This window comes from Petaurus breviceps, unplaced genomic scaffold (genome assembly GCF_028583685.1).
Source record: "Petaurus breviceps papuanus isolate PSGF00001 unplaced genomic scaffold, PetGlider_PUasm1.0 174, whole genome shotgun sequence".
NCBI classification, from domain to species: domain Eukaryota; kingdom Metazoa; phylum Chordata; class Mammalia; order Diprotodontia; family Petauridae; genus Petaurus; species Petaurus breviceps.
Genome location: NW_027185761.1, coordinates 20,375,339 through 20,397,473, shown reverse-complemented (window position 1 = coordinate 20,397,473; position 22,135 = coordinate 20,375,339). Strand labels below are relative to the sequence as shown.

The 22,135-nt window shown below is 40.8% G+C and overlaps 1 protein-coding gene across 1 annotated transcript in view; it reads right to left on the bottom strand.

The window, feature by feature from the left end:
* CUNH3orf20 (chromosome unknown C3orf20 homolog) overlaps positions 1-22,135 on the bottom strand; it is a 75,975-nt gene that overhangs the window by 13,428 nt on the left and 40,412 nt on the right. The window contains exons 10-13 of the mRNA XM_069084501.1: positions 18,909-19,120; positions 16,887-17,222; positions 12,772-12,879; positions 3,648-3,793 (exon numbers count right to left, since the gene is read on the bottom strand). Coding sequence (XP_068940602.1) covers positions 3,648-3,793; positions 12,772-12,879; positions 16,887-17,222; positions 18,909-19,120 — 802 coding nt within the window. The remainder of the gene's footprint in view (positions 1-3,647; positions 3,794-12,771; positions 12,880-16,886; positions 17,223-18,908; positions 19,121-22,135) is intronic.

The window sequence follows — 22,135 nt, the reverse complement described above, 5'->3', positions numbered from 1 at the left end:
TGCCTTTTGGAGGGCAATTGGGGTTAAGTAACTTGCCCAAGGTTACATGGCTAGTTTTTTTTTTTTTGTGTGTGGGTGTTAAGTGTCTGAGGCTGGAACCTCAGGTCCTCCTGACTCTGGGGCCAGCACTTTACTCACTGCTCCACCTAGCTGCCCCTCAAGCATTCTTAATGAAAAAAAAAACAGTTGAATAGAAAATTTGACATTCAAATATAAGAAGCAAGAGAAGCATGAGAAGGTAAACTGGGAAAAGAAATCATAAGGAACTTATCAAAGTTGAGCTATTTACATGAAAAACAATGATTGTAACTTATGAAACTTTTCTTAGTATGAGGATAATTGAAGGGAATATAAATGTGTGTATATACACACATATAACACACATATATATGTCTATATAGGAGGGTATATGTGCATATGAATACATATGTGAGTGTGTGTATATATGTGTACAGGTATACATAGACAGAGGGCACAGGATCAATTGAATAGGAAGGGATGATATTTAAAAGGTAAAATTGAGAGGTGAGAAAGGAATATAATGAGAGGAGATGGGCAGAGACAGAATGGGGTAAATTATCTTATATAGAAGAGGCAAGGGATAACTGTTACAGTGAAAGGGAAGAACAGGAAGGCGAAAGGGAATGGGTCAACCTTACTTTAATTGAATTTGGCTTAGGGAGGGAATGACATACACAATAAATTGGGTACTTTGCTCTACAGGCGAGTAGGGGGGGAAGGAGATGGGGGGGGAGGCTGGAGGCGAGTGCAGGTTTGTGGGGAGGGTAGTTAGAAGAACACACTTTTGAAAAGGGACTAAGTCAAAGTAGAGAATAGAACAAATGGGGGGCAGGATAGGATGGAGGAAAATATAGTCAGTCTTTCACAATGTATCTACTATGAAAATGTTTTGTGTAACTGCACATGTGCAACCTATATTGAATTGCTTATCTTCCCAGTAAGGGTGGATAATGAGGGAGGAAGGGAAAGAATTTGGAATTCAAAGTTGTAAAATCAAATGTTTAAAAAAATATATTATTATTATTATTATTATTTACATGCAACTGGGACTGGGGTACGGAGATCCATCTTGCCCTTCTGGAAAGTTGGAGGGGGCATGGAGGAGGATACAGGAGAGAGCAGAGTGGGGGAGGTGGTATACAGTGAGATCACTGCTTTGGGGTGGTGGGTAGGGGAAAGATGGGGAGAAAATGTGTAACTCAAAATCTTGTGGAAATGAATGATATAAACCAAAAATAAACATAAAATTTAATTTAAAAAATAATCTCAGAGAGGGAAAGTATGGTGCTGGGACTGATAATCCACACCCATGCCCAAATAATCTCATGCCCTCATTTCTCTCCCTGGAATACTGGGAAGGATACTGGATTTGGGGCCAGAAGATTTCTATTTAAATCTTTGCTCTGCTACCCATTACCTATGTGACCTAGGGGCAAGTCATCTAACCCTTCAGGCCTCAGTTTCTTCCTTTGTAGAATAAGGGTAGTTAGACAAAATGGTTTTTAAAGCCCCTTTTTGGTCTAAATCACTTCTTTAGCTGAAATGCTCCATAAACACAAACCATCTTTTAAAAATGTTACGAATGGAAACAGAGCACAGGTTACTTCAAGTCCTGATTTCTTCGGGAGAATCCAATGTGCCATTCTGCTCCTTTACTTATCCTGTCAGGGCATTATGTAAACTAATCTGTTTTCTGGAAAGTCTACCTTAAAGTGGTAAACTTTATATACTCTAAAACTTATATATATAAGTATGTATATACTCTAAAACTTAAGAGGGGCCCTCTTAAAGTATATAAACCACTCTCTAGCAACACCTCCCATGTATTCTAATAGAAGCTTATGTTAATATTGTGTTTTATGTACTTTATGTACTTATATTATGTACTTTTTTTTTTCTTGGCACAGTATCTATTTCTTTGATTTAGGAAACTTCTATCAATTCAAACAGCAGCTTATAGTCTCAAGATTTTTGTCTGAGGCACTGAGACTTGTTAAATAACTTGGCTAGGGTCACAGAGCTACCATTGTTTGTCCTTCATTTTCAATGAAGACCAATGACATCATGAGGTCAGTTCTTGACCCCATGGTCAATTTAAATTGGATTTAAATGGGGCAGAGTTGCCCAAAGTCATCAACCTCACTCTCTCTTCCAGAGTCATTAAAATTCAGTGGCGGGACGAAAGATGACTGTCAATGGTTTGGGATGCCATGGATGACCTTGGCATCTATGATGTTTGACCAAGCTCTAAGCACTCCACAGTACCTGCTTCATCTGCCCATTCTGCTGGGCAAAGTCTTCACATTCCCTTAACTTGTGGACTGGTTTGAGACCTATCAGTTTCCTCAACCTGGTTTACCCTGTATGCTGAGACCATTTACTGGTTATGGCTGCTGCATAGGTGAGAGCAGAGTGGCCGCTTGTAATGTTACTGGGAGTTGAAGATCTTCTTCTATCATTAATAGACCTCACATGAAGCTTCTCACCAAGAGAAGCTTAATTAGGGAAGGCTTGTTTTTCAGGAAGGTGCACATCTTTTCTTATTTTGTAATTAGGCAGTGGGTCATGAGGGTCGTGAGGCCCTCTGACCCTGAAGAAGTGTGTGTATATACTCTGAGGTTAGCATTTTACTTTGAGGTTTACTCATGGGAAGAGTGTTTGGGTGATGTAGCCAGATGACAGTCTGGGTAGCCGTTAAGGATCTCCCAGAGTTTGAAACCCCAGATGTTGGTGCTTCTCTCTCTGGTAACTATGTATATATGTAAAGGTCAAAGAGTTGTATTTATCTGTTGATCTATGGTGTATGTATTATTTGGTCAGATGGTTAGAAGCCCTTTCTGTTGGTCTTTATGCTATTATTTCTGCTTGTAATTTCTGTTTGTATTTTCTCTGAAGTTCAGGGTACTGATTTTTCTCCCTGAACGAAGTAAATGATATATAAATTTGATTAAAGTTAAGATTGTTAACTGTTTTTGAGTTGCTTTCCTTTAGAAAAGCAGATCACAGAACCTGTGCTAGCAGCCATCCTGGGGAAGCTAGGCTGCTTGCTGTTACACAGTTAGAGACCAAAGGTGGATGAGCAGCCCTGAAAGAGGCTAGTACCCTTCAAAGGCAGGATTTAAACTTAAGGCCTTTCTGACTCTGAGGCCACTCTCTTTCATATACATGGCCTCACTTAATCCTCACCACTCCCTAGGGAGCCCAAGTATCACTCCATTTTAAAGATAAGAACACAGGAGTTCAAGCACTTGCTCTGATCACCCAAATTCATGGCAGGGCTAGGATTTGAACCCGAATCTCCTATCTCCATGCCCCACACATATCCTAAGGACACTAAACTGCCTATTAGCTAGTTGTGTTTCCTCTGGCTCCTCCTGGGGAATATCTGGTGTTTTTCCTTTGTTGTTGCTTTTTTCCCCTGCCTGGACCAGGCAGCTGATAATGGCTAGGTCCCCAGTCCTGCACACCCACATCCCTTATCAGCTGCCCCATCCATCAGCCCCCAGCCAAGCTCATTCCTTCAGGTCTCCTCCTTTTCTCCTCCTCCTTCTCCTCCCCTGTGTCTTTCTGTCTGGGCAGTTTCCCAACCCCCCAGGCCAACTCATCCCATGTGTTTCCTGATTTACCTAAATTTGAAGTTGTCAGGCAGGAAGTAACCCATCTTGCAATGCTGGCGGGCCAGGAAAATCTGCTTTAGTAGATTCTTCTTGCTGCAGTAGCCATATCCGTTGAAGATAAAGCCCCCAAAGAGCAGCTTACCCCCAGCAAACATCTGTTGACAAACAGGGGGGGAAAGAGAAGCAGGAGAGGCCTTCAGCATCAGTAGTAAATAATAATAATACTAAAGCCCAGCATAGACAGGGAGGCCTGAGTTGGCCCTCTTTCATTGCTTGGTGGGATGGGAATTTTTATTGCTTAGAGTCTCCCCTATCAAAAGAGTACAAGGGCCAAACTTGGCCATCATAATATTGTAAATGACCTATGACATTGTGGAAGAAGACCTGGTCCCAAGTGCTGGCTGTGTGACCCTGGGCAAATCACTTAACTTCTCTTCTGTCCTAAACAACTCTCTAACTTACAAAGAAGGTGCTTCATGTGTTGGTAGAGAAGCTTTCTCACCTCCGGAGTTCCCTGTAACAATGAAATCTCAAGCCCAGTCTCAATCCAAGAGTAGAACCAGGACTCTAGTGCCCCCTCCCACCTCCCACCCCCCAAAATCTAGAATTCTTCATTTGGTTCTTTCTCTTTGGTGTACATTGCAGGTCAAACTTTTAGAAAGACTTAAGAACTCTGATAAATTCAGTGACCAACTATGGCTTCAGAGAGAGGATCCAGAAGGAAACAAGTGTTTTTTGAACATGGTCAATGAGGGAATTTATTCTGCTAGACTATGTGTACTTGTCAGAAGAGGTCCCAAATTTAGACAGGGTGGAGGGAAGGGAAGATGGAGGGAAAGAAAACTAATGCTTCTTAATTGAAAAAAAATTTTTTAAATCCCATAAAATCAAGTAAAAAACTAAAGCAAGAGCAAAAACAGTGAATGTTTTAATTCATCCATGCCCGCCAATCAGAAAGGACATGGATAAGCCGATCTCTCACTAGGGAAGGTCCCAGATGTGGTTTCTCCCTGTGACAACCTCTCCCTACTGCATTTCAACATAATCCATTACCTCTTTAATTCCAATTATTTTACTTTATGCATTTAAACATATTATTTGGGAAAGGGATACATTGATTTCAATCAGACTGCAAAAATGATCTACGACCAATAAAAGTTAAGATTACCCTACCAACATCCCCTCTCAATTTACAGAAGAAAAGCTCAGCTCCAAATAAAGGAAGTGACTCGTTCAAGGTCACCTAAGTAGTCATTAGCTTATCCAGGATTTGAATCCATGTCCTCTGACTCCAAAGTCAGTGCTCTTTTCTCCAAATTATTGACTTTTCCTATCCTTAGGGGTTTGCTCCCAGTTGGTTGCCAGCCAATCTCCACTGAGGTAAGGGGAAGTTGCCAACAGGAGAAGTTGACAACATCATGGTTTTGCCCCTAGAAGCAATAGGAAGCATGTAATGAGGCCTGCTGTGTATAGAAAACTGTGCATTGTAGAGCTGATGGAATGGAAAGGTCTAAGATACTACCACACAATCATGGGACCATCTAGTAGAAGGTAAGCTCCTTGAAAGCAGGATTGTTTCATCTCTATCTTTGAATCTCTAGCACCTAATGAATTGCCTAGAACTTGGTAGGAATTTAATAAATGTTTGAACTGAACAGGATTTCAAGCTGAAGGGGACCTTTGTGGTCCTCAGATCTAGCCAGAGCTGTAACCAGAAGTTCTAGACTGTGGGTCAAAATTAGTTGAGCTGAGGTAGAGTCTGAAGGGAGTAGGGGGTGGGCAGAGGATGGTACTAAGGTATGGATACTCCTGCAGTTGAAGAAGATTGGAGATAGAGATCCTAGGACTTGGGGAGAATGAAGAATCCTCAGAGAATGAAACAAGATGGGGCTGGGAAGCAGGGCTAAGAGGCACCAAAGACTATGAGACTGAATTGACTGGGGAGGGGAGTGACCTGGATGTTCATACAGGGCCACAAGGACTCAGATGGGATTTAACAACTGGGGAGAACAAGAAAGATTTCTGTAGAGGATGGTTCCTGAGCCAGACCTTGAATTTGTCTGCAGAGAAGGCTCTGTGTTGGAGAGTCAGTGGGGAAATCAGGCTGGAAAGGTAGACTGGGGACAGATTATAAAGGGCCTTGAATGCCAGTTTTTGTTCTGCTTCCCTTTATATGTGACTATACTTGGGAGGACTATAAAGGGAAGGAAGTATTTCCATGCATTAATGTACTCCAGGGAAAGAGAAATATCTCCTTTTCATTCCTACTCCTTTCCCTTGTCCAGATCAGGTCACTGAATCCATGAGTTCATAGATTTAGACTGTGAGATCCTTGAAGATAGAGACTGTTTTTGTCTTTATAACTTCAGCATTTAGTACGTGTCTGGAATATAGTAGGTGCTTCATAAGTGCTTCTCGATTGATTGGTTTGGTGGAAGAGTGCTCAGAATAGGAGAAAGAGAAAACAACAGAGGAAGGTTGAATGAGTGGGGTATACAAAGGCTGGGTGGAGAGAGAGGAAGTGGGGTGAATGGTTGGAGGGGAGAGAGCAGTGAGTGGGTGGGAGCAGGAAGGTCCAGTGGAGATTGGAGGCTGTCATTGGGTGGGGCTGGGGAAGTGCTGGGTGGGGATAGAGAGGGCAAGAAGCCCGAAAGGTAGGGTGGAGTCCAGGGTGAGCAGACATTGTGGGTGGTGTTGGAGGTGGAGGGAAGATAGGAAAGGCAGGGCTGAGATCCACAGAGCCAAGAGGAAAAGCAGGGTGGGGCTGGGAGAGGTGGTACCCAGGGGGTGGGAAGGAGGCAGAGCTGGGGTCAGCAAGAAAGCAAGGGGTACAGGTCTCAAAAGACACTCATTTGGGGAATGATGGAAAATGCCTCAACCAAGTGTGCCCCTTACCCTTTAGGGGAAATAGGGACCCCACTGCCTCAAGGAAAGTTTTGAATCCCCCTCCAGGGTAGGTGATACTGGACTGAGACATTCTCCTGGGGCCAGGAGAGCTAAGCCCAAAGCAGGGTAAAGGCTCCCTCTGGTGTCTCTTAGCTGGACCTTTCCTCTTCACCACAAGTCACTCTAGGGCACAGAAAAATCAGTCTTGTTCTGGGGTGCATCCAAAAGTTCAACTAAATAGTGGGGATGAGGGGTAAGGAAGAAGATCTCAGAGGGGCCAAGAGCCCCATGAATTGTTGATGTCTATAAAGGGCATCAGATCTTTGAGATCTTAACAGATTGCTTTTCAGTTCTCTTGGACTAATTTACCAGAAACACTTCCCCTGCAAAAACCGTTATGAGCAGCTCAAGCATCATCATGAACGTGATCGTGGGGCTGAAGCCATTGTTTCCAAGTCTGGCTTCACTAAGTGTCTGTCCAAATCTTCATCTTTTCTGCCTCAAGAGTTTTGAGAAGGGAGAGGGACTAGTGGGGCTTGGAGTAGTCAGGGGAGGTTTCCTGACTTCCTGGAGAAGGTGCAACTTGATGCGGATCTTGAAAACCATGATTCCAGAAACGCTCTTAGTCTTCAGGTGATGCCCTTGAAGGGTGATTAGCAAGCCCAAAGTATGCACATAGAGAGAAAGAAGGAAAGAAGCAAAGAAAGAAAGGAAAGAGGAAGAGAAAGAAAGGAAGAAAGGAAGGGAGAAAGGAAGAAAGAAAGAAGGATAAAAAGAAAGTATTGGGAGAATAGAGGAGGAAGAGTGATATGAGGAGTATGGAGAAATAGGGATAGTATAAAAAAGAAAGAAACAATACACAAGTAGTCAAATGATTTAAACAGTTCTCAGAAGAAATGAAAAAAAAAACCCAACAACTATATGGAAGAAATATGCTAAATATTTAATAACAAGAGAAATGCAAATTTAAACAACCCTGAGTTTTCAGATCTCATGCAGCAAATTGGCAAAAATTGCAAGAGATGGAAATCATGGATATTGGAGGGGCTGTAGGAAGACAGGGTACAAAAATCTACTGCTGATAGAATTGTAAATTAGTACAACTGTTTGATTTGGAATCAAAGAAGTTACTAAATGGCTCAGCCTTTTGAACCACATGATCCCATTCTGAGCATATGCTCCAAGAAGGTCAATGATAGAAAGGCTCTCTACATAACCAAATACTCTTTGTGATAGCAAAACCCATAACCACTAACAATAAAAAACCGTGAAAGTAAAACTGGGTACCCATTCATTGGGGAATTGCAAAAGATGTTATGGTATATCAATGTAACAATATTATTGCACTAAGAGACAATGAATATAAAGAATTCAGAAAAACATGAGAAGACTCAAATAAACTGATGCAGAATGAAGTAAGCAAAAGAGAACAACATCGCAGTCACTACAGTAACAGACAATAACAACACTAAAGAGAACTCAAACTGATGAATTGGAATCAGCAGGTGTCCTCTTGGAAAACTAATAAGCAATCTTATCTCCTCTCAGGCAGAGACATAGAACAACAAATGTGCAAAACAGTTTGTGTTGTCAGAAATGGTCACTGTGTTGATTGGTTTTGCTTAAATGTTTTCTTCTGGAGTTAGTGGATGGAAGGTAGTGGGTTAAGGAACAAATTACTGGAGTGAAAATTAAAGGCAAGAATGAAACTTAAAAAAAAATAGTTAGAAGAGAAGGGAAATCAGATGCTTTGGACACCACTCAGAGACATCCTTAGCATTATTTACCAAGCCCAGATCTAGAGCAGTGGTTCTCAGTCTGTGGCCTCCTGGGGGTCTGGAGAGTTACTGCAATGAGTTTGCAAATCCATATATAAGAATCATTTTTTCCATAAACCAAAATGTTTTACTATATTTAAAAATGTCAAATTTTAAAGTATTTTAAATATGATACACACATGTATAACTAAAATTAAATAGTAAAATAATATACACATGTAGTTTGAAATTTCAGAATTACATCCTATATGTGTATATGACTATTATCAAATGTATGTAAATGGTGCTGTGATTAATAAAATGTAAATAATTTCAGGTATTACTAAATTCAGAGTAATACCATATTATTCAAAGAGTTCTGTCTCTTCACCAAGCAGTCTTTCTGAAACACCCCTCCCCTACTCCATGTCTCACTGTTGCCTTTGCTCTCCACTGCGGATAGAGCACTGGGTTTGGAATCAGGAAGGCTCATATTTGTAAGTTCATATCCAGCCTCAGTCACTTACTGGCTGTGTGAGCCTGCGCAAGTCACTCAACACTGTTTACCTTAGTTTCCCCATCTGTAAAATGAGCTATGGAAAGAAGTAGCAAAGCACTCTAGTATCTCTGCCTAGAAAACCCCCAGTGGGATCACAGAGAGTTGGACACAATTGAAAACGAATGAACCACAGCAAAGCATGCAAGATCCTCAGTTTGGTGTCATCATCTCCTCACAGTCTGGCCCCAGTTTATCCTTCTGGGATTTTTGAGCATAAGTCCCTTCCATGCCTTCTACCACCCAGTCACATTGTCCTATTTCCTGTTCTCCAAACTTGCCATTCCATGTCTGCCTCCTTGCCTTGGTATAGGCTCGTTCCCTGTGCATTCTCTCCTCCCCTCCACCTCTTGGATACCTCATTTACTTTCAGCATTCCTCACTGTCCTTTGGGAATTCTTTGCCGATTTCTCTGGTTGATAGTACTCACTTCCAACTCAAATTATCAAGTACGTACTTTTCTTTTGTATATTAGAATTCCAGTTTCTTGAGGACAGGGATGGTTTTGTCTTGGTTCTATATCTCTATCACCCATAGTGTAGCATCTTTCTTGTAGTAGGCAATTTACAAATTCTGCATGGATTGGATCTAATAGAAGATTTCTATCATCATATATTTTATCATCTTCATGATTTCAGATCTGGCTTCAGACACTAGTCCTAAAAAAATCCTAAACTGTTTGCCTCAGTTTCCTCATCTATAAAATGAGTTGGAGAAGGAAATGGCAAACAAGTTCAGTATCTTTGCCAAGAAAACCCCAAATGGGGGTATCACAATCAGATACAACTGAAACAACTGACAAACAATATTTAGTAAGCACTTACTCTGTGCTAAACTCTGGGCTAAGTGTTAGAGACACAATGAAAAGCAAAGCCACGGCACACATTGTGTATAAGTGTATATTGTGCCTAGAAATATTAGCTGATGATTGCATGAAACCATCACAATTATCCAGACATTTAAAAACTAAGGTTTTGTTGCTGAAAGCAATGTTGCTTAAAATCCTTATGTTACGCACAGTCATGGAAATAGAATTTTCTAACCTGCTTTAAAAAAATCTTCTCCAAAAGACATCATTGTAGGTTTTGAACCCATTTCTTTTTAAACTTTACAAAAATGCAACATCTTCTGATTAGTTTGCAAGAAGAACCCTTTGATATCAGGGAAGAAGAGAATTTACTGGTCAAATTTCGCCCGCACCTTTGCATAATTGGTGGATGTGTCTGGAAAATGCCTATCACAATCAGACATACCGTACACTTCTTCCATATGAATCTATGTATCTTTTTCAATAACAACATTCATTGAAACCAAATATTGAAATGAAGTGCACTTAGAACCAGGTCTTCATGGTGCTGTATTCCAAAGAGACAAATCAAGATAAAAAATAATGATGAAGCATATTCAATCATATTGCTTTCACTAAAAATGACACAGTGAAATCAAAAAGGGTTTGTAGCATTAATAAATAATTATCTTGAAACATGATTTATTTCATCTTCATCAATAGTACATGTATATAATTTTTAAATAAGCAAATATATGCACATTGGGAGTGCATGCTCAAAATAAATATACAAATATTAGAGGGTACATCATGAGGTGTAGACCAGAGGTGTCAAGCATGTGGCCCACCCCACCTGGTTGCTATGGAAACACTCCTTAGTGTGGCACAAAATAGATTAAAATGTAATTGGGAAATATTGAACAAAATAAATAAAAATTAGATAAAAATAGATAACAGCACATTTTAAAATTGTCAATATTTAACCTGCTAAGATCCTTATTATATTAAGGACATATTAAGGATTAGTTGGCCCAATGTTTCTGTTTGAATTTGATACCACTGGTATAGAGAATTGCATGCTGGAACTGGATTCAGGAAGACTTCAGTTCAAAACCCTTCCCAACACTTGCCTGGCAAGTCACTCCATTTCTCTAAGCTTCAGTTTTCTCATTTGTAAAATGGGGATAATAATACCACTCCCCTCACAGGGCTGTTGTGAGGATCAAATGAAATGTCATCTATCTATCTATGTATCTAACTAATCTATCTCTATACATACATATATGTATACATACATGTATATACATATATACAATATATGTAGTGCTACATAAATGTTAGCTATTATTAATGGAAATTCATTCAATTTAAAGCTAATTCATATTTCAAGGCTGTGCCATTAGGAATCAAATCTAAAGGTAATCTTAGAAAAACTTTAATGACAACTCTAAGGATGGAAAAGGGAAAACATTATCATAAATGTTTTAGAAAACACAAAATGCAGCATTTGTAGACTTTATCTTTAGGCATCATGGACTCCATCTCTTCGTCAGGCAGTTCTTATGTACAGATTAATTTTGGAAATGGTTTATTGGCAAAGTGACTGTACTTTCAGCAAAACTGATTCCCTGGAGTTTGGCAATGTTTTCACTCCCTCCTTTTCTGACCTCAGCACTGGAGTCCAATATCAAGGTTCAAAGGGGCTGATTAGATTGACTGCATGGTGGAACCCCCTCCCCACCAAGGATCTATTCTTTCTTCCGAGGGAAAGAACACTGAAAGGGTAAGAGACTGAGCCCTGGACTTGGAAGCAGGCTGGACCTGAGTTCAAATTCCATTATCTGATACTTACTAGCTTGTGTGACCCTGGGTAAATTCCTCTATTGCCTCTTGCAATTCCCCAGAATTTATCTATTATATCAGACAGGGTGCCCCATCTACATTGATAGGAGGTCTCATCCTAGGGAGTTCTCCAGTGCTATGGAAACCACAGATCCTTTGGACTTTCATCCTTTGCATTTCTATTGAGTATTTATTAAATACCTCCTGTATACTTACAGATGCTCAGAAGTAAGAGAAGCCCTTTCCACTCTCAAAGGACTTGGATTCCAAGAGGTGCTCAGATGAAGACCTGGTGGCCCTGACTGTAACTGCTACTGCCTGTGTCATCCTTTGAGTCATATTTTAAAAGGGATATTGATGAACAGGGCTAAACACAAAGGGGATATTGAAGAACTGAGTCATATGCAAAGAAGGTTGAGTGAGGGGTAAGTGCTCTGGAAACTGCCATGTGATGGCCACATGAAGAAACTGAGAATGTTGAAGTTAAAAAAAACATAACAGTTTCATTGATTCATAGACTTAGAGCTACCAAATCCGACTCCCCCATTTTGCAGATGAGGAAACCAAATCACAGAGAGATTAAGTGACTTGTCCAGGTTAAAAAGGAAGGGAGGAAAAAAGCATTTATTTTGCACCTACTGTGTGCTAGGCACCATGCTAAGTTGCACCCAAGGTTGTTGTGAGGATCAAATGAGATTATATTTGTAAAGTGCTTAGCCCAGTGCCTGGAACAGAGTAGAAACTTTATAAATACTAATTATTATTATTTAATGAAAATGAAATATTATATCATTTAATACTCACAACAATCCTGGAGAGTAAATGCTATTTATTCCCATTATATAGATGGAAAGGTCTCATCAGTTTCTCATGTTGACCATTTGACTCTGGGATGGAAGCATCCCCCACCAAAAAAATCTGGAATATCAATGCTTCCAAACCACAGTCAAGTGGTCAACATGAGAAACTGATGTGCTTTTGTCAGTGGAAATGACATGAAAGGAGAAACATGACCAACTGCTTTGCTGCTGTACCCTAAGGACCATGGGACCACTCCTTCTGACTGTAGACAAAACCTTCCATGTGTTGTCCCCATTAGAATGTGAGCTCCCAGAGAACAGGGACTGTCTCTGCTTTTCTATTTGTATTACCCATGCTTTGCATGTAGTAAGCGCTTAATAAGGGCTTCAGCCAGTCATCCATCCATCCATCCATCCATCCATCCATCCATCCATCCATCCATCCATCCATCCATTAATAACAAACCTTCCGTCTTTCAAAGGTTGGCTGTTGCCCTAGACTTACCAGAATCATTCCAGGCATGACTGCATACTTCTGTACCAACAGTGGTGGATGTTCCTGTAGGGCGCCTTGGATATTATACCGCAGCAGGCGGTAAGGGTCACGCCGACACTGCAAAGACAGAAACCTCGGTTTTTTTATCCTTTCTAGCTCTAAACCTTTGGTCCTACAGTCATAAGAGAGATACTTTGACAGGACACATCCTAAGTGATTAGGAAATCCCAGCCATATTCTAAAACTGTTCCCTAGAGTAGACTTCTTCAGGAAAAATCACTTGGGACTTTTCTAAGCCTGGCATCAGTATAGGAAGATAGAATCTCTGCCAGTCTCCTTAAAAGGAGTATGCTGGTATGCATGAAAGGAAGGGGATAGAACAGGGAAAGGGAACCTGTGGCCTTAAGGTCACATGTGGCCTTCTAGGTCTTTAAGTGCGTCCTTTTGACTAAATCCAAGTTTTCTTGCTCTGTAAAATTTGGATTCAGTCAAAAGGTCACGTTTAAGGGCCTAGAAGGCCACATATGAGCTTAAGGCCGCAGGTTCCCCACCACTGGGCTAGAACCTTCACTGAAGTCTTACACCAATGACTGATTGTGGCATAGAGGTGACCTTTCCAAGGTTATGCCAGGGGAGCACAGCCTCCAGCAAGACCTACCAACTCCAGGTCTGACTGGCAATGCACTAGATGTATGCTGTCTGAGGACTGCCTATCTAAGGTTGGGGGCTGAGGGGTGGTCATCATCAGAAGACTGGCCACCTACCAAGTGATGCCTTTTTGTTGGTCAGAGTAACTCAGGTAAGCTATGGTGGGGTTTGTAATTTGCACTCATAGAGGGAACTCCATCCATTAAGGGAAGGAATTTTTGTAGTGATAATAAGTATCATAGATGTCTCCCTACAAGTTGCACAAAATCATCCTCAGTTTGGTGGTGGGGGTGTGTGTGGGGGTACAGGACAAGATAGGAGAAGCACTCATATCTAGTTTGCCACCTAGTAGCTTTCTATTTTAATTAGTTATTCTTGCTACTTCTCAAGGGATCTTTCTCATGATCCTATAATCATAGATTGAGGGTTAAAAGGGACTTAAGCATCATGGATTCTGATATTTTCACTAAGCAATTAAGTGACTTGCTCAAGGCTACACAGCTAAAGTTAGGTACTTAAGCTCTGTTTTCCCCCCTATACTATTGAAGGATTATAAGAGTTTTTGGCATCCTCCAAATGTGGAACCCTTGGGTAAAACCCAACTGTCACACCCTAGTTAAAGCTTTGCTTCTGGGTCACTTTGCTTCCATCTTCCCTCTCTCTACCCTGCCCCCACTCCAGTTAGCTTTACTAAGCCAACAATTCTCATTAGATTGTAAGCTCTTTGAGGGCAGGGACTGTCTTTAGCCTCTTTTGGTATCCCTATTGCTTAGTACAGTTCCTAGAACATAGTGGGCATTTAACAAATGTTTATTGAAATGTACTGATGGATTCAGATTTTAGCACCTCTGGGAAAATGGGGCTAAACAAAATAATGAACAAGAATGGAAAGCCACAAAGCATGAGAACTCTTTCAGGTCTATATATAGTTGCAGAGATTCCTAGTCTCCAATGAAATGAAAACGGTTCCTATAGGTTCTTAGCTCTTAGTATTGATCCAGCTATTGATTCCTTTAGAGGCAAGCATGGAGGCAGAGAACCCGGGTTCAAGTCCTCCCTCTGACACTTTTCTGTGTGACTTTGGCCATGTCACTTAAACTCTCTAGTCCTTAATTTTCCTCATTTGTAAATGACTGGGTTGGACTAGTTATCCTAGATCTCGGATCCTATAATCCTATGAGAAACCCACCATCATCTCCTGGAAGTTAAAAGTACAACTAGAGAATCCCAACAACTGACATTTCCATAGACTTTGTAGTTTAAGAGTACCTGACATGTATGATCTCATTTGACCCTCACAACAGCATCACCTATTATATGCTGTAATGACCACGGTTTCCACCAACAATAAAGGGAGCCACTGTTCCTTTATCCCATCCTGGATAGCTCTAATCTCAGGGTGCACAGTGACCCTATAATGCTGGTCAAGGCTGGGGCAGGTTTCATCCTGGAATGGGGGCAGCTCTGATCTTGCCATCCCACCCCCAGCTCTCAGGATGTAAGACCCCTGGTCAGGTGGGACTGAGTTTGGGGAAGGGAGAAGGGACTTTTCCTGTTTATATTCTGGTGGAAGAGGGGGTAGGGTGGGTGCTGACATCAAAATGTCAACATGAGCAATAACCCTGGGACAATATCTCCCAGAGGTACAGCCCAACTTCAGAAAAAAAGAAAAAAAGAAAGAAAGAGGGAGAGAAAGGAAGGAAGGAAGGAAGGAAGGAAGAAAGGAAAGAAAGAAGGAAGGAAGGAAGGAAGGAAGGAAGGAAGGAAGGAAGAAAGGAAGGAAGGAAGGAAGGAAGGAATGAAGGAAGGAAGGAAGGAAGGAAGATGTTTTTAGATTGGAATTGGAGGGGAGGGGGCCAAGGGAAGAGACAGAAGCCTGGGGTAGTACACAGGGATTATAGGAGCTGAAGAAGAAAAGAATAGGAAACTGCCCTAAGGCCCCCACTTTTCCACCAGAAGACAATAACCATACCCAAGATATCACACCTACATGGCCTGAACTTCTCCACTTGGTCACACTGTTGGTAAATCTCCAGATAAGCTTTTTTTCCAATAAGAAATTCCCAGGGTTAGCTGTGTGTAGGCAAACAGAAGGTGTGGATGATGGCATTTGTCTGGTTACATGCAGCTGGCTTACAAGCATATAACTTGGAGATAATCCAAACTGGCTCACAGACTGACCTCTAGCCCTCTCCATATGGTAATCCCTACACCTTGAGCACACTGACTCTCTAACATTGAACATACACCAAATTCTTTAACTGTAGCCACAGATAGACTGACTCCCTTACCCATTAACCCCAGTCACAGACTGATCCCTTAATCCTGACCAAGGGCTGAATGAACTCCATCTCTGATCCCAGACTGAGTACTAACCTTGGGTCACAGAGAGAGCTCTGGTTCTGGTCACAGTAAGCAAGTAACTCTGGCCATCTGTCTTATTCTCCTTAGGGACCTTTCATGAAAATGGGATAGAAAATCTACCAGTCTCAAGCACAAGGGTAAAGGACTATAATCATTTTCACATCCCCCAGTGCAATGAGAACACTTCATTGAAGATATGAGTAAGTGATTCCAGGACCCCTAGACTGGGAGACAAGAGCCCTAGATTCTATTCCTAGCTCTTGTGATGAACCTGATATGTGATCTCAAGCAAGTTATTGTGCCCCTCTTGGCCTCTGTGTTCCCATCTATGAAATGGGAAGGTTGGACTGGATTTCTGATATCAATGTTCTTTTATAAGATACTCTTCTGACACCCAGGGAAGCCTTTGATGCTTCCCCTTTGATTCGGGGAACCCTCCTGAGGTGTCCCTCTTGCATTTCCCAGTCAGTAATTTGTGTAATGGATCTTTTCTGATCTACTTCCTTCCCCATCATTCCCCATCCCTCTCCCATCTTTCCCCATTTCCCCAAACCCAGTCCAAATGTACCTGACTTATGTCTCTTTCCTTAGGGGCTGGTGGCAGGGGCAACTTATCTGGAGAAACCAGTTTGCTACTAAGTCTGATCAAGTGGCTTAGTGCTCACACCATCTGGCTGACACATTTTCATTTCCAAAGGGCCCTTTAGTAGTTCCCCCAACGCTTGCTATGAAGAGGTAGAGGACTGTGGGTATGTCAGACTTTATTAATGTGTAGGTTAATTTTCTTCACTGTTTTTCCCTTTATTGTTTGTTTATAAGGGATAACTCTCTGGCAAGGGAATGGGAAAAGGAGGGACACCTTGGGAAGTGTGGGTAATATTTTCTAAAAAAAAAGATACAAATATTTATCATCAGAAAAGAACAGCCTTCAATGCTTTCTTTAAGCACAGGTGACTAATGATGGGATTTCAGTCACAGGGGTGGAGACTTCTTGGCCACTCTGAAATTTTGTTGCTTAGCTGCCCACCAGTTCTATCCTTAGGTAGGGCTTGCTCTGTGCATGATCTTGACCTTTCTGGCCCAACCTGGATAATGGAAAGCATGAGACTCACCTGAATGCAAGGGGAGGGGCGGCCACACTGATTGTGCAAATAGAGCGTGTCCAGGATCCACTCCAGATGGCTCGAATTGGTAGAACTCTGGGTAGTCATGACGTAAAGCACCAGAATTTGGCTGGGGTCCCTGGGAGCCGAGATAAACCGTTCAAACTCCAGATCTGTGAGCGCGGGGCTTTTCACCAGACATCTGCAGCCAAAGCTAGTGTCCTGCTTGAGCAGAAGCTTCCGAAGCATCAGGGGACAGTTGGCAAGAGCAAATGCCCAGGTGTTGGGGGACCGCAGGTCCAGCGTGCCAGTCGATTTGGACCTGTAAGGGGGCAATTTGAAATCCTCAAGCCCATCAAAAAGGGAAATGAGGAAACCCTAACTTCAATATCGCCTCAATCATTTTCTAGTTGTGGAAACCTGGACAAGGCATTCAATCTCTTGGAGCCTCGGCTTCCTTGCCAGAAAATAAAAGGGTTAGAATGAATGAGCTCTCAGATCCCTTCCAGCTGAAATGGATGATTTCTGTGATTCTGTAAAGCAAGGGTTCTTAATTTGGGGGTTTGCCCCTCCTCACCTCTCTCCTTCAATAAAGTCTCATTGGGACACTCATCACATTAGTATCAACTGTATTTTGCCTGTATCAGGCTATGACTTAAGGGGGGGGGGAGGGAGAAGAGGGGATAACCCTATTCCAATATATTGATTTCCTTTTTACTTTGTGCAATTTAAAGAATGACTCTGATGGCTTCTGAATGTTTTTTGGCTTCACCAGATGGTCAAACATAAGCACAGCACAAGGGAAAGAACTCCTGCCATAAAGGAATCCCAACACAAGTTGAAAAGTAGGTGCATTAAGTTCTTAATAGTTTTCCCAGAGTCACAGAATTTCTGTGTTGGAAGGAAGCTCAGAGGCTCATTAAACTAACCCACACTTGAATGAAAATTCCCTTTCCAGTGCACCTAATAACCTAAAGCTTATTCAGTTTTCCCTTGAAGACTTCCCATGATGGGAAGCTCATTATCTTCCCTAGAAGTTCATTCTGCTTTTTGAATGCCCCTAATTATTAGGATATTTCCCTTTACTTGATGTATCAAGCTGAAACTTCTACACATCATTGTTCCTAATTCTTCCCCTCAGGTCAGTTACAACAAGACTAGTCCCTTTTCCATATGAGTATCCTTTAAGTATGTAAAAATATTTGAACTACTGAGGCAGGCAGGTAGGTGGGACAGTAGATGTAGTACTCAATTATAAATCAGGAAAACCTGAGTGCAAATCTAGACTCAGACACTTATTACTTGTGTGACCCTGGGCAAGGCGCTTAACTTCAGTCTGCCTCAGTTTCCTCATGTGTAAAGTGGGCATAATAGTACCTACCTCCCAAGGAAAAGTACTTTGAAAATCATGAAGTGCTATGTAAATGCTAGTTATTATTATTAAAGACAGCTATCATTCCCTCCCCCTCTAAAGCCTTCCCTTTATTCATCCCCATTTTCTTGAAGTGATCTTCATCTGACATGATTTCAAGTCCCTTCAACATCCTGACAACCCTTCTCTGGTCACTCTCCAATTTATCAGTGGATAGATGGATAAATAGAACCAGTAATAGAAAGCAAAATAAGATAAGGACTCTGTATTATAGATGTTGGTATCTTTCTTAGTTTTTTTACACAGTGGGTACTTAACAATTGTTTGCTGAATAGATGGATAGATAAAATGAATTAATCATAATAGGAGGCAAAACAGCTCTAAGTGCCAATGAGTGTTTCTGGTCTTACAGAATAAGAGCTAAAAGGATGGAGAGACTGACCTATGGTCAGCCTAGAAGGCTCCCACATTAGGAGTGGAGGTTAACATGTGGCACCAAGTGTGACCTTCCCAAGACAGAGCTCAGTGACATTACCAGCTTGTGAATGGCTCTGGATGGGTTTCTGGATTTGAAATGGGGTTTTGTGCAGATAGGTCCCAGGGGGATGTCAGCAGCAAGTGCATGTCTAAACCCACCTGTCAGTGAATCTGGGAGGGACTTTGGTAGACTTCTTTTTAGAACTGCCCATGAATGATACTGAAGCATCATCCTGGAATGAGTCCACCAGGGAAGAAGTATGTAATGCCGAACGAGTTCGGGGAAGCGATTCCGATGCTGACTTCGGAATCCAATGGAGAAAGGATGGTATTTTCTTCCTGAACCGGCTGAGGTCTATTTCATCCTTCATTGGATAGTCTATTGTGAGGAGGCCTGTGAGTAGAGTCCAATATATAACATTGTGAGTCAGAGTCTGACCTTATGCACCACTGATCTTCTACCCAAACCCTGTCCTCCACTCAGTTGGTTTTCTCAGTGTTGATTGACTATGCAATGCAAGGCCCTTAGTCCATTACATCTCTGCTCTTAACACACTCCCCAGCTCAGAGAATTCTCTAGTGGCTATCCCACCTTTCTAGTTCCTACCATGTACTTTAAGGCTGAGATAGAGTTCCTCTTCAAGTCACGTCAATCTTATGCCGGGAGAGGCTTCAAGGTTATAGAATATGCCTCCACGGAGTCCCATCATTCTTTTTCTTTTTTTTGCATTTTGTTTTTTTTTTCCAGCTTACATGTCAAGAAAATTTTTAGAATTAATTTTTACAAGATTTTGAGCTCCCTTCCCTCCCTCATCTCCCCTCTTCTGAAAATGGTAGGCAATTTGATATAGGTTATAGATGTGTTGTCATGTAAAACACTCCTATATTAGCCGCAGTTGTGAAAGAAGAAACAGATCAAGAGGAAAAAAAAGACCATGAAAAATAATGATGTAAGTGAAAAGAGTATGCTTCAATTTGCCTTCAGAATCCATCAGTTCTTTATCTGGATGTGGATAGCATTTTCCTTCATGAGTCTTATACTTCTCTGAGTCATGCATATCTGATCATCACACAATGTCACTGATACTATGTACAATGTTTTCCTGGTTCTGCTCATTTCACTTTTCATCAGTTCATAAAAGATTTTCTAGGTTTTTCTGAAATCTGCCTGCTTATCATTTCTTATTGCACAATAGTATTCCATTACATTCATATACCACAGCTTGTTCAACCATTCAACCACTGATGGACATTCCCCTCAATTTCCAATATTTTGCCACCATGAAAAGGGTTGCTATAAATATTTTTGCACATGTAGGTCCTTTCCCCTTTTTTAGATCTCTTTGGGATATAGACCTACTAGTGATGTTGCTGCATTGAAGGGTATGCACAGTTTGGTTGCCCTTTGGGCATAGTTTCAAATTACTCTCCAGGATGGTTGGATAAGTTCACAACTCCACTAATAGTACATTAGCATCTGAATTTTCCCACATCCTCTCCAGCATTTATTATTTTCCTTTTTTTGTTATTTTAGCCAATCTGATACATATGAAGTGGTGCCTCAGAGTTGTTTTAATTTGTATTTCTCTAATAAAAAATGATTTGGAGCATTTCTTCATATTCTTAGAGATAGCTTTGATTTCTTCATGTAAAAAATGCTTGTTCATATCCTTTGACCATTTATCAATTAGGGAATGGCTTGTATTCTTATAAATTTGACTCAGTTCTCTACATATTTGAGAAATGAGGACTATCAGAAACACTGGCAGTAAAAATTGTTTCCCAGTTTTCTGCTTTCCTTTTAATCTTTGTGCAAAAGATTTTTAATTTAATATAATCAAAATTATCTAATTTATATTTCATAATGCTCTCTATCTTTTATTTGGTCATGAATCTGTAACTCACTTAACTTCTCCTTTAAACATTTGGATGCTATACCACTTGGTGCATATATGCTTAGTGCTGATATTACTTCATTGTCTGTGGTATTTTTAGCAAGATGTAATTTCCTTCCTCATTTCTTTTAATTAGGTATACTTTTTGTTTTTGTTTTGTCTGAGATCAAGATTTTTACCTCTGCTATTTTTTTAAACTTCAGTGAAAGCATAATAATTCTGCTCCAGTCCCTTATCTTTACTCTCTGTGTCTCTCTGCTTTGTGTTTTTCTTAAAAACAAAATATTGTAGGATTCTAGTTTTTATCCACTCTGCTGCTTCCATTTTATGGGAAAGTTTATCCCATTCACATTCACAGTTATGATTACTAACTGTGTATTTCCCTCCATACCATTTGTCCTGTTTGTCTTTTCTCTCCTTTCACCCGTTCCCTCCCCATGTTTTGCTTCTGTCTGCTGCCTCCTCTGGTCTGCCCTCTCTTCTCTCATTTTTCCCTACCCCCTTTGCTTAATCTCCTCCACTCCTATTTTCCTGTCAGATAAGATTGATTTCTATATTCATCTGATTGTGTATATGATGCCCTCTCTTAGTCAATACTGATGAGAATAAGGTTCAAGTGATACCTACAGCCCATCCTCCCATCTTTACCTCCAGTGTAATGGTTTTTTGTGCCTCTTCATGTGAAATAATTGACCCTATTCTACCTCTCCCTTCTTTCTGCACCCAGTGTATATTGCTTTCTCATTCCTTATTTATTTTTTTAAGTCATTCCCTCAAATTCACCTTATGCTGTTCCCTCCATTTATGTATATTCCGTCTAGCTGTACTATTAGTGGTACAATTTTTAACAAGCATCATCTTCCCATGTAGTTATATCAGCAGTTCAGCTCCATTGAATCCCTTATATTTTCTTTTCCCTTTTTAGGCTTTTCTTGGGTCTTGATATTGGCAATCAAAATTTTATTCAATTCTGGTATTCTTATTTTGAAAGCTTGAAGACCTTCTATTTCTTTGAATGGCCATTTTTTTACCCTTGAAGTATTATGCTTAATTTCACTGGATACATGATTCTTGGTTATAGTCCTAGTTCCTTTGCCTTCCAGAATATCATGTTCCATGACCTCTGATCCTTTAATGTTGCAGCTGCTAAATCCTGATTTTCACTCCCTCATATTTGAATTATTTCTTTCTGGCCACTTGTAGTACATTTTCCTTGATCTGATAGTTCTATAATTTGGCTATAATGTTCCTTAGAGTTTTATTTTGGGATCTTTTTCCTGAAGCAATTAGCATATTCTTTCAGCCTATTTTGCCCTCTGGTTGCAGGATATCAGGGCAGTATTCCTTGATAATTTCTTGAAAGATGTTGTCCAGGTCCTCCTTTTGATTATGGCTCTCAGGTAGTCCAATAATTCTGACATTGTCTCTCCTGGGTCTATTTTCTAGGTCAATTGTTTTTCCAAAGAGGTATTTTTACATTTTATTTTTTATATTTATAATATTTTTTTATTTTT